Raw genomic sequence first — 11699 nt, 5'->3', positions numbered from 1 at the left:
CGGCCCAACGCGACTTTAAAGAGGGAAATCCGTAGCGTCCACCCAAACGTCGTGTTTTTCTTTCCGTCCACGTTCCTTTTTTGTGTAACACAATTATATATATGCTGCGATTACGTGTTCTACTCGTCGATCTACAGCCTCATTCCGAATTTCCTTGATTTTTCGTGCCAACTTCCACCGCTTGGCATCGGGCGCTCGCGCGTGTGCAGAACGCTTCTCGGAAAAGGTCCATTTTCTTTTTGTCCATTGTGAAGCTCCCAGCGACGAGACTTTATTGAAGCAGTCACAACGGCCAGCACTCTATTTCAGACATTTGATCGTGCAACCATTGGAAGGAGCTTATAGGGTTCCTTCATATCAACGGCAATACCACATTTGTCCGAATTGCTGACATATCACACTACAAGCAGCAAAAAATCAGATCGCGTTTGGATATGCTGAACGCGCGGCTGTACTTGATTCCAAAAAAGGAGTATGTCTCAGTAGATGAGCAAACGATCCCGACGAAATCAATATCATCATGTCAACCGCCAAAATCCTCACAAGTAGGGAAATAAGGCATTTGTACTGAGTGGAATACCGGGATTCACTTATGAGTTTGAGGTGTTTGCTGGCGCTCAGGAGAACAGCGTACCGGTTGGATGTCCAGACCTTGACACTATACTTCGTTTCAGCTTCGGTCCGAGCGCGGCCGATGTTATGAGCCGAAAGGCCAATCAAACAGCGCAAAAAGCGCAGCGTCATGGCGGGCTCTGTGCGCTTGATAGGACTAGCCGGCGGAGGGGCACGCACAGAGAGACGGCGAATACCGGCTGGTCCTATCAACTGCAGAGAGCACGCCATGACGTTGTTCCTCTTCCGCTATCTGATTGGCCCTTCCACTCATAATATCGGCCGCGCTCGGACCGAAGCTGAAACGAAGTATAGCAGCAACGTAGTCTTGCGAGTGTGCAAGACTGTTCCTTTACAAAAGAAGCACAAGATATTTTTGACAACTAGTTCATCAGTGTGCCACTCGCAGTTCAACACGCCAAGAAGGGCTTGCTTCCTTCTTGAGCAAGTGAGAGCAAAAGTGAGAGCACACTAATTGCCTGGGTACAAGCTACCAAAATAAAAACCCAGCTGAAAGCCAACGGACGCGGCAGCATGAATGAAGGAGCCGTAACCGTCGACGGTGTCAATGTGTGGGTCATGGCGTGGTGTGACAACAAGGTGGCGACCACTTTTTATACCTATGTTGGAAGTGACCCAGTGGCTCAAACTGAGAGGTAGGACGGAAGAAAAGACAGCACCCTGATGCTTCCGCGCCCGCAGTGAGTGAAAGTGTACAACAGCTACATGTAAGAATCTCCTGGACTTGATGCAAAAGCTTTACAAAATTCAATTCAGATCAAAGAAATAGTATCTCAAGATATTTTTTGTATCCTTGATTTCGCAGTAGTAAACTCTTGACTTCACTGGAGGCGAAGGAACGGAAAAGGAATGCCGCTTGCTGACTTCAAGTCGTCTGTAGCTGAAGGTCTCTGCAAAGCTGGAAAACCTGCCGAGAAGAAACGGGGGCGCACGAGCAAGGAAGTCGAGGCTCAACTCATCGAGAAAAGGACACGTGATCCTGCAGCTGCAGTACCCTCACAGGACGATTGCCTGGACAAGAAGGCAAACAATTTACCCCCTCAGGAAGGAGACACGGGCAAGATGCAAGATTCCAAGTTGCCAGGCGAAATCCTTCGTGTCATGCCAGAAATGTAATGTTCCTTTCTGCTTCAACAAAGAGAATAACTGTTTCTCGAAGTTTCACATGTCCTAAATTTGTATGCATGTTGTTCAAACAGATCTGTCATTATATGTGTTTTTGTAAACAATTAAATTCTTAATGTATTGCTACAAATGATATGGTCAAAATAAGCTGAATAAAATGTCTCGTGGTATCAATAAGATTACACATACTGCGTATACTGTGCCATAGATATAAAAAAACTATTTTTATGAAAAACCTCACGTTTTTTTTTAATTTTTGAAAAAAATATTTTAAGTAATGTTTTTGTATTCACCAGCTGCATGAAACATAATTTTCTTGTCAACGTAAAAAGTAATTGGGTAAAGGGTTCTGCAGCTCATGAACGAAGTGGAATCAAGGTCGACGCTCCAATTTGCTTGAAAGAGCACCTCTGTTTGTTCACGTTCAGTCTCATATAAGCCTTGTTTGCTGATTCTTTGATTAAAATAAAAAAAAACAAATGCGCAGAAAAAAGAATGAAATGATATACACATGGTAATAAATACATTTGGGTGATCGCTTTTAAGGGAAATGTTTTATATAAACTACTCAAATGAAAGTGCCCCAATTTATGTAAATCATGACTTCAATCAGGAATTAATTCCCGATTTATATTATCTTGAGTTTTATTCTCTACTCTAGTTCCAATACAGCTTTGTAGCACTTCTCACCCGGGCAAGTAATGTCGAGTACCGCGCAGTTCACGCATGCGCGGCGTCTGATACTTACCCCCTGCTGCGCTAGCTCAGAGCGCGCACCGCTGCTGAGCATACAAAGATGGTAGCTTGGAGATGGCGATTATTGGAATGATCCATAGCCCACCTACCAATGTGTGGCAGCGCTCGAAACCTCTCATGCTGAATTTCTCTTGCTCCGGTAATGTGTTCCGTTGGGGTGTTTCATAGCAGGCAAGATGTAGATATCATCAAACATGTTGAACTTCCCCATCCAATAGTGTCGCACGCCTACAGCTATAGAAAGTGTGAATGCAGCCCTATTGAGTATGTCGCTTCGGTAAAATACCTAGGTATGCACTTCGACTGGGATTTCTCTTCGCGCACCCACATGACACATTTATCAGTCAATCAACCAGTCTGAGCTTTATTGTGTCTCAAACAGCTTTAGGGCCTTATGAGGGTTACACTTGCACGAAATGAGACGGCACTAAAATTTACATGCTACACAGCAATTCTTAATATAAGAGTGTTGTATAACTTTCCAAAGGAAGTGAAAAGGTCCACGTCAGGAATAGAAAATTTTTCGTACATGAGCATGATCCATGTCAGCGGAGGACTAAATTCTAACAAGAATAAAAACAGGCGTTGATAAGTTTTTTTTTTGTTGTGGGAAATGAATTGAGATTCTACTCAATAGCATCTGAGAATCAACGACAGCATTAAGCGACCATAAAAACACCAAGTCGCGACCTAGTCATCTGGCCGAAAGAGCCGATCGACCAAGGGTGTCCAAAAGAAGCTCATAATTATAAAAAAGACACTCAGTCCAATCTGCCGATAGTAGACAATTCTCAAAAGTCGTCTCTGCATACACTCCAACCTGAATTCCTTCCTCCTTCTTTTATTCCTTTATCCCCTTCCCCAACTCAGTGTAGCCAACCGAGGCACTCCATCTTGGTTAACGTCTCTGTTTTCTCCTCCTGCCCTTACCTTCTTCTTCCAACCTGGACGCCTGACTGGCATATGAAAAGCTCCTCATGTAAAGAATTAAGGAGCTTTTATGCTCTCTCTAAGATATAAATATGCTTATGAAATTCGTCGTTTGGAAAACAGAAGATACAAGCTCTTGCGTGTACTTACATGCGTTACGATATAACAATCTTTTTTGGTTGCTCTTTGTTTCGGTGTACCAGAGTCAACTCTTTCTCTTAAAAAGTTACTTTGAAAAGCATGGCGTTTCGTAGAGTTGAAATGTAAAGTAATGTATATTTAGCGCGCATAATCTGCCAAAACGTATTGGACTTTTTAGAGGAAAGGTCATAGTTAACCTTTTCTGGAACTCTGATTTTAAAACGCCGCACATAGTTAGCGGCCATTGAAACCTTCCATTCGATATGATGTTCCGCAAATCAGAACAAATAATGCGAACGCACTCGCATGTATTATATTCAATGTGTTTGCAATGCCTCACCAGACAACTTTGTTTCTATATAGACAGAAGCCCAGGAAATCGTTAGGAAATTGAAAGCAGGACGATTAATTTTTTTTATGTAAAGATTTTTTATTCTCCTCACTAACTGCTTTGGATCAAATGTATTGTTTGTTTTTGATAGTTTTGCATAGTCTTTTTGTGGCAATTTTCAATCTACCGAATTTTTTCCACCTGTGGAAGAAGGTAAAAACGCCCTTAAGGCTTCCACAAGCTCGTTATTCTACTGTACATTAACACTTATATTGTAAACAAAACTGCTATATTTTATTCTATCTGAATGCATCGTAACATAATACTAACATTGAAGTTTTAACAATGAGTGAGTTCATTAGCAAGAACATGTAACCTTCTAAAGTACATAAAAACAGAAATACAAATTCCCGTAAATAGAAACACACCGATTCTTTATTTCAAGGCATGAGAATGCAATGGTTTGGGTATGCTTAAATGGTAATATTGCAATTTTCAATTTATCCACCGATGGCGGGCGGAACTTGCTTGGCCCACCCACGAATCCTTTTGGCCCATTTTCCGATGCCGTACTCCGAAGCTTCGTCGCCGTCGAGTGCGGCATCCAGCGTATTGCCCTCCTCAAGTGCGAAGGCCAGTTTCCCCAATACAGCGCCAATTTCCTTCAGGTCCTTGGGGCTGAAATCTTCAGCATCATTTCCGTCACCGTCCTCGGCAGTGTAAAACCGCCCCCTTCGCTGTAGCCACTTGCCGATCTTCTCGAGTGCGACACCAACGGGTTTTTTCCAGCGGTAGCTATCAATGCCATCTGAAAGTAATATTGTTAGGCAGGCCGCCAGTTAAGTACAGACCAAAGGTTTATGAATAATTAGTCAAAACTCCAGCTACGCCCTACACAGAAGAGTTACCAAGTGGACTCGATCTGTACGGTGTTTTACTGATGCAGCGAAACTGAATGACGCAGTCGAAATTAACTCACACATATTAGACCGTAGCAGGGTGATTTCATTTTAAATCGTGCAGGAAATTTTGATAGGTCCTCAAGAATTCTTGAACAAATATATGTTGGTGGAAAATGTGCGACTAGAACAAAACGTTGAAGTAGAACTGCAGAAATTATTTCGTTGATGAGTCTTGGGCTTCGAAAAGGCAGAAGTTGGGTCTTTTGAATTTTCGCAGTTTTCACTAGGGGTACATTCTGGAGTCTCGCAGCGTTTAGACTATCTTTTTCACAATAATTATGACTTTTCTACTGGTTTAACACTCAGTGTATTTTAATTTTATCGTATACACAAAAAAAATATTGAATCTAACACTTTTCACAATAATGAGCCACTTTGAATCCAGCTTGTTTTCGATATACATTTATTTAATGCCTAAGAGACACATCAAATGACAGCTTTTAACTAAGCCTATTTAAAATCAGAATATTGTTAATTTATATTATAGTTTATAAAAATAAACCAATTTAAACATGATAAAAAGTGTTAAAAGTACAAAATACAACTTCAATATGAGAAAAAAGTATTTTTTATTTCTTCAGTTTTTTTATATGAAAATAATTCTATGTGCTTTTATAAATCCTACAAATTGTATTTTGTATATGGGGTATCGACATATTAGGCAGTGCGTTTGAAAAGAAGACATTTAATGAAGACAAAGAAGATATTTGGACCTCTTTTCTGCGATGCACATCTTTGTAATTTTGTTTCTGACTTAAATATTTATTATTTCTGTAACATGATCATAGTCTTTAATGGTTCTTAAGTCCACACACAGTTCGACAAAACTTATAGATCAATAGCATTTATAGAATAATATGTATAGGGGGTTCTTCCGCACGTTCAGTTGCTTTGAAACTGCATAAATTGAAATTTTCAATAATGTTTAAGCGTTGTCATACAAGATTAACAAACAGATATAGGACGTTTTAAAGGGTTTCTGTGAGTTAATAGTGCACTCGTGGGAAAAAAAAATCTAAAAGCGACGGCCCGCGAAGCACGTCAATAAGCGTGCGTGCATTTTTTTCTTTATTCAAACGACTTTCTTTACACGATAACTAATACAGGCTTGTTGAAACCTCCGAATCTCCGTCGTTACTATTGCCACTTTTATGTTTGCGAATCCAAATCTGCGTTAGAACTCTCGTAGAATGATATGAGCTTAAACCAATAGTTCTGAAAGCAACGCGCTGCTTCGGCGCTTGCTTTCTTGTTTCTTCAATGTGCGCATGTTCCCTAATTTAGCCTTTTTGTATTTCCTTTTTTTTTAGATAGAAGTACCTTCAGAGTTCTTGTTTTGGCTATTTTTTTGACGGAAAGTAGGAACAGAAAGAAAATTATCAAGCCGAGCAGGACAAACATTCCGCCATCTTTTTTACCTCTTAGAGTGTTTCATCCCCTTCTTAGATAGCTGTTGTGATTGTTTATTCAGTAAAGACAGGGCTACTAGAAGCATTAGAAACGACTATCATGTGACGGTTCATGCACGTGATAGAAAAGACGAAGCTATAGAAAACCTGTTATCACCAGGAGGTGCTACCAGAGCTAAAGCTCATGTTCCGCCACCTTCGAGATGGCAGACTTTCATAACCGTTTTGCTTCGCTGGCAGGTACTATGCTGCCCGCATATCGGGCATTTAATCTCACTTTGTTAGACACAGTTAACCAATATTGAGAGAGGGATCAAGTACTTTTTGCCTGACAGCAAGTTTAGACGTTGGCAACCAAGAATTCAGTCTTGAAGACATTGAATGATTTTTCCTGTGCGCTAACCTAACTAAAGAGTGCGTTCTGCTGACCTGTAAGGTCTGTGCGAAACTGATGGTTTAACACTAGAATTTTGCCAATAAAGGCAGACGAACAAATCGAAGTAGTTTTTTGGGAATCTAGCGAACTGATAAAGAAAAAAATTGGAAGTAACGCATTTCGCATAGAGCTGAGAAAGTGTGAAACAAAATACTTCCCCCATTAATTCATTCGACTTACTCAGCGGTTTGCTATAAGCTCGAAAATTTTGCGTTTCAAGACTCATGCTATTTTAATTTTTTGGGAAAGCTGGAGCGTAGTTGTTCTGCGAGCGGAACAATGCTTTCATTGGGAGGACAGTATCGTGTGTATTTTCACCTACGTCGCTACAACGAGCTCGAAGTCTACAGCTGAGAAGTTGAAGAGTGGCTGGAAGAAAACATTTCGATATTTACAAAAACTATCCACATCTCCTACACAGAGGCTAGTCCTTTCAAAACTAGGTTTCTACTGTACGAGATGGCGAAAAGACATGAGGTGACCAAATTAATTTTTTAAGCTACGGGCCACGGCAAAAGCACGTGTAATGGCGTGGGGACAGTCCTCAAGCACCAATCCTCTTGCAGAACCTCATGTCGTCAAAACTGGAAAACTTTGGAAGTGCTGATGATTTTTGTCGTGTAGTGGCCCCGAAAGCGCCTAGAATTGTACTCCTAGAAAGCGAAGCAGCACGCATCGCTTAATACAGCGACACTTTAAGAAAGAATGAAGTTTTTTTTTAAGTCTTGTGAGAAACATTCAGTTTGGCCACTTCTGGATGGAGGCTCAAAATAGAGACGGGTCTTTCGGGGTTGTGATAACAAATAAAAAAAGTGAATCCTCAAGAGTAATGTTAACCACACTTAAAATTACTTTTTCTTTTAACACTATAAATGTTACTGTGAGGTTATTATACTAAAACTTCGATATATTGTTATGCATTTCCCACGCTTATCTCTCTGACCTCTGATAGCTTCAAATAACAAAAAAGTCAAGAAGTTTTTTTTTCAAGCCTCGCCAGCATACGTAGGAATGCGGCCACATGAAAGAAGCAAAATTTCGCACTCGGCCCGCTAGGCTTCTGAAAATAATTTACCTCACCATTTCATTGCATGACAAAGTTTTGTGAAACTTAATTTTTATGTTGTTAAATTGAAAAAAGACGTTTCAATAAGTTTATTTAAATAAAAGCTGTCGATCTTAAGATTTTATGTAAACTGGACATGTGCATGCATTTGTTTTTAAATTATGACATACCAGTCATGCCCCAGTTTTACTAAATGTTACATGATGTATATCGCTAATACTATGGTCACCGTTACACGCATATATATATATATATATATATAATTACGCAACAGCGTGGCAATGGCCAATATCATTTCATCTTTGAATGGAGGTAAAATATCTTTTTTGAAACGGATTGCTTAATATGCCGAAATCATACATGTCAAAGAAATTTTAATGCATCTATAAAACACAAAGAAAGATTTTATATATAAAAATGAAAATAATATTAGGTTAAATTTTCTATTTTTAGCATTGAATTGATGTTTACGGTGTTGTTTATCCTGTATAAACTACATCTATATCAACAGATTCTTGAATTGGCTTAGATACAAGCTTTGATTTCAAATGTATTTATATGATTTAAATATTTGTAGATGGAAAGCTGGATCGATACAAACGTTGCCTATTATTGTGCAAAGTACAAGATTCACTAATTTTTACATTATAAAATAAAATAGGAAAAACAGACTTTCAGAGAACTTTAACCCTTCTATAGGAAGCCTTAAAGGAGTAAAATGTTATAAAGTTATAAAGTAAAAAAAAAGTGGACATATTTCGACACTCCAAGTTGTGTCGCTCGTGGAAACTGCAAAGATCACAAGACTGCAAAGATATTTTTTACTAAAAGTATCGTAGTTATAATTCGCAGTTCGATTCTAGTCCTGCATTTTTTATCAACATGTTTCTTTTTGTTTTTTTAGGACCCATAGGTTTTTTTTTGCACGATTTGAGATGAAATTACGCAGTAATTATATTAGCAGCTGTCTATCGAATGCAGTTCACGACATCACTATTAATAGTACATATCCCATTTAATTTAGTAGTAACTTTATTTATCAACGAAATAGTTATGTTTAAGTTAAAGGCATTCGAAAGGCATTTCGGGGAAAAAATTACTGTTTCAATGTCATTAGGAAATATAGGTCATACTTGATATACACGCCAATTGCTAGCGTTCTTGAACTTCATATAAAATATTTGAATAAAAAGGTTTTTGTTAACGTTAACAAATGTTAAATATGACACTTTAACATTTGATAATATAAGCGACGAACAATTTTTGCAAAACATAGTTGTATAAGCGCTTGCTTTTCTAGTATCTTTCTCTCTAAATTTGGTTGCTGAAGTCTGTTCGTCATGACTTTTAAAGGTAAGTCCGAAAGCATTGCCTGCGTTTTGCGTAAATTAGTAGTATATTTGGTAAATTTGCAATATGCAATAGAAGCTATTCAAACTCATAACGTAAAAATCGAAGCATATAAACCTATATTTTATGTACAAATGAGATATTAAAACAATACATTTTTATTTTATTTTTCTACGTACGTCAATCAAATATGTAACATCTGTTTTCTGGTACTTCAGTAGTTTGTATTACGACTAGAAAATACCAAATATGGTATTTGATTTTCACCTTAGACATTATGCCTTGTGCATGCACAATCATTTACCGCACACAATTTCACATTCTGGGGTATTGTAGGGCAATTTGGCATTTGCTAATTACTCTACTGTAGTACCACAGCCTATCTTTAACTATCTCACGCGTATTAAAGTGTAATGTTAACTCACCTTCCTCCGGCACATTCACAGGCTCGCTGAAAATATAAAATTCTGATTAATTTTTGCGGAAGAAAACTACGTGGCTCATTAAAATATACAAATATTAAGCAATTCAAATATTAAAAGAAATGCAAGTCTACTCACGCCACCCGGCCATCTGCGAAAGGAACATGAATAAAAGTATCCGTAAGTAATGTAAAAGCATAATTTACTTTTAGCATTTGAGAAACTTTGCTGTGTTACTCACACGTGACGGCCGCAATGGCCAGAAGAAGCACGGTCACAAAGATTTGCATGGTGGCTGTATTGAGAAATACTCGATGAATTCAACATCAAATGAAACATCACAAGTATTGCCCTGTACATCCGAGTTATGTAACTATGTAATCGTTTTACAATGATTACCTACAACAGTAAATGTCGTCTGCTACTTATCATTGGTAAGATATCCTTAAATGGTGAGTACGAACTAAACCTTCCATATGCATCTGTCGATGTTTGTGAGATGGCGTATTCACAGAGACTAAAATGTGTATTTAGAGCAACGTTCTTGACTGGAGATGAATGTTTTGATAAATATAACTGCTCAGGTCTAAAAAAATAATGGTGTGCTAGTGCGCATTACCTCGCATTATATAATGAACAAGTTAACTCTACCTGGCTGCTTAGGCGAAGCGATGTTGTGGTTGAGCCTATGTAGGTTATTTCTACCAACTTCTTTTGTTGACCCTTTTCAGTACAATTATGGATTCAATATATTTTGGCAGCTGTGATATTTGTTGTCGTGCACTCTTTTTGCTTAATAGATAAATGATTACCCTGGTTCTCAAAAGTTATTCTTGAACCTACATATTTAAATTTATTCCGAGACAGTCAATATTTAAACACTATATATATTATTATCAGACTCCGGTAAAAGTTTTATTGTGTAGATAATAATATAAAAAAAAGCTTTTTTTGCAGGCGAACAATAACCAAAATTATGTAGAATTCTATCAAACTTCTTTGCGCAACAAAATCACCCGTGAAGAGTGTGCATGAATGTTCTTATTTAAAAAAAGGGCTGCTACACACGAAAATATTCTTAAATTCACTGTTATATATAATGAAGAGAATTGAAGAGAACGCACGAAAATAATACAGCTCCTTTGAAACGTTGTTTCAAAACGGTTAATTGAAATCGAGAGTTCGACTCACCTGAAATGAGAACTTAGATACTGTTGTGTCTACGTTCCGCTTGGTGAGTTGCCTTTATACCTTAAATCTGAGTAGAACATTAAACGGAAAATACCACATCTAGATAAGTTATCACTCGGCAGATACCAAAGCTACTTGGAAGTTTTTCTGTTTGTTTTTCCGTCTACCCGCAAATCAGGAGATGTCTCTGCTTATCGGTGACATGTATGTCTCTCCACTTTCTGTATCGGAAATACCAGCAACTGAGACAAATTGTTGTGAAAACCCAGGGCCTGGGAGGAACTATAGAACTACAGACGTACAAATGCACGCGAGTACCCAAGAGTTGCAGGTAAGAGCGATAAAACTATTCTGTAATGGGAAATTCTTGTCTGGTGCCAGATTGCTTACACGACGGAGCACGATAAAACAGTGGCATGAATGCTTCTGTCAACGCGCCATATCGCTGGTTGAATACTAGATTGCCTTTATATTCGCATATATACACAGAGAAGATATACATGCATACATTACAGAGGTATTTTTGAATTGGTTTAATGCTGAAATGTTTAAGACATAGATATAAGTGAAATGTAAGTAGTTTACATACGCATAACTGAAATAAAAAAATGTACATAAAACTGAAACGTTTGAAATGTACATTATCTATGCAGATACGTTTTTAAAAATGGTGAAGAATTTATAGTGTGAAATTTTTTTTTGCGTTTCTAGCATTGTGTTTTGATTTTAGCTGTTTGTGTTATCTTTAGTGTCATGGTATATGCGTGTATTACGTTTGTTAATTTTGTAGTTAGTATTGATTTATTTGTGCCTCAACAGAGAAATGCATCCTTAATGTGATTCTGATTTTGTTTATAGTGTACCAATAAGTAGGCCTTCGTGGCCGTTTTCGGACACTACGAGAAAATAAAGTATATTATTTTTATTATTATTTATATTATAGTAAC

General features: G+C 38.0%; 1 protein-coding gene across 2 annotated transcripts in view; it reads right to left on the bottom strand.

The window, feature by feature from the left end:
- Nucleotides 1-4329: 4329 nt before the first annotated feature.
- The window catches only part of LOC115328019, a 58794-nt gene continuing 51424 nt past the window's right edge, over nt 4330-11699 (bottom strand). Inside the window, exons 1-4 of one of the 2 annotated variants that reach the window (XM_040222533.2) lie at nt 9803-9869; nt 9700-9712; nt 9565-9590; nt 4330-4724 (exon numbers count right to left, since the gene is read on the bottom strand). In XM_040222533.2, coding sequence (XP_040078467.1) covers nt 4417-4724; nt 9565-9590; nt 9700-9712; nt 9803-9851 — 396 coding nt within the window. In that variant the 5' untranslated portion in view covers nt 9852-9869 and the 3' untranslated portion in view covers nt 4330-4416. Of the gene's footprint in view, nt 4725-9564; nt 9591-9699; nt 9713-9802; nt 9870-11699 lie in introns of those variants that run through there. The other variant, XM_040498479.2, reaches the window with a different exon arrangement.

Source organism: Ixodes scapularis, unplaced genomic scaffold (assembly GCF_016920785.2).
Source record: "Ixodes scapularis isolate PalLabHiFi unplaced genomic scaffold, ASM1692078v2 PGA_scaffold5__190_contigs__length_132052651, whole genome shotgun sequence".
NCBI lineage: Eukaryota > Metazoa > Arthropoda > Arachnida > Ixodida > Ixodidae > Ixodes > Ixodes scapularis.
The sequence above is the reverse complement of the archived record's forward strand: the minus strand, read 5'-3'. Positions and strand labels throughout refer to the sequence as shown.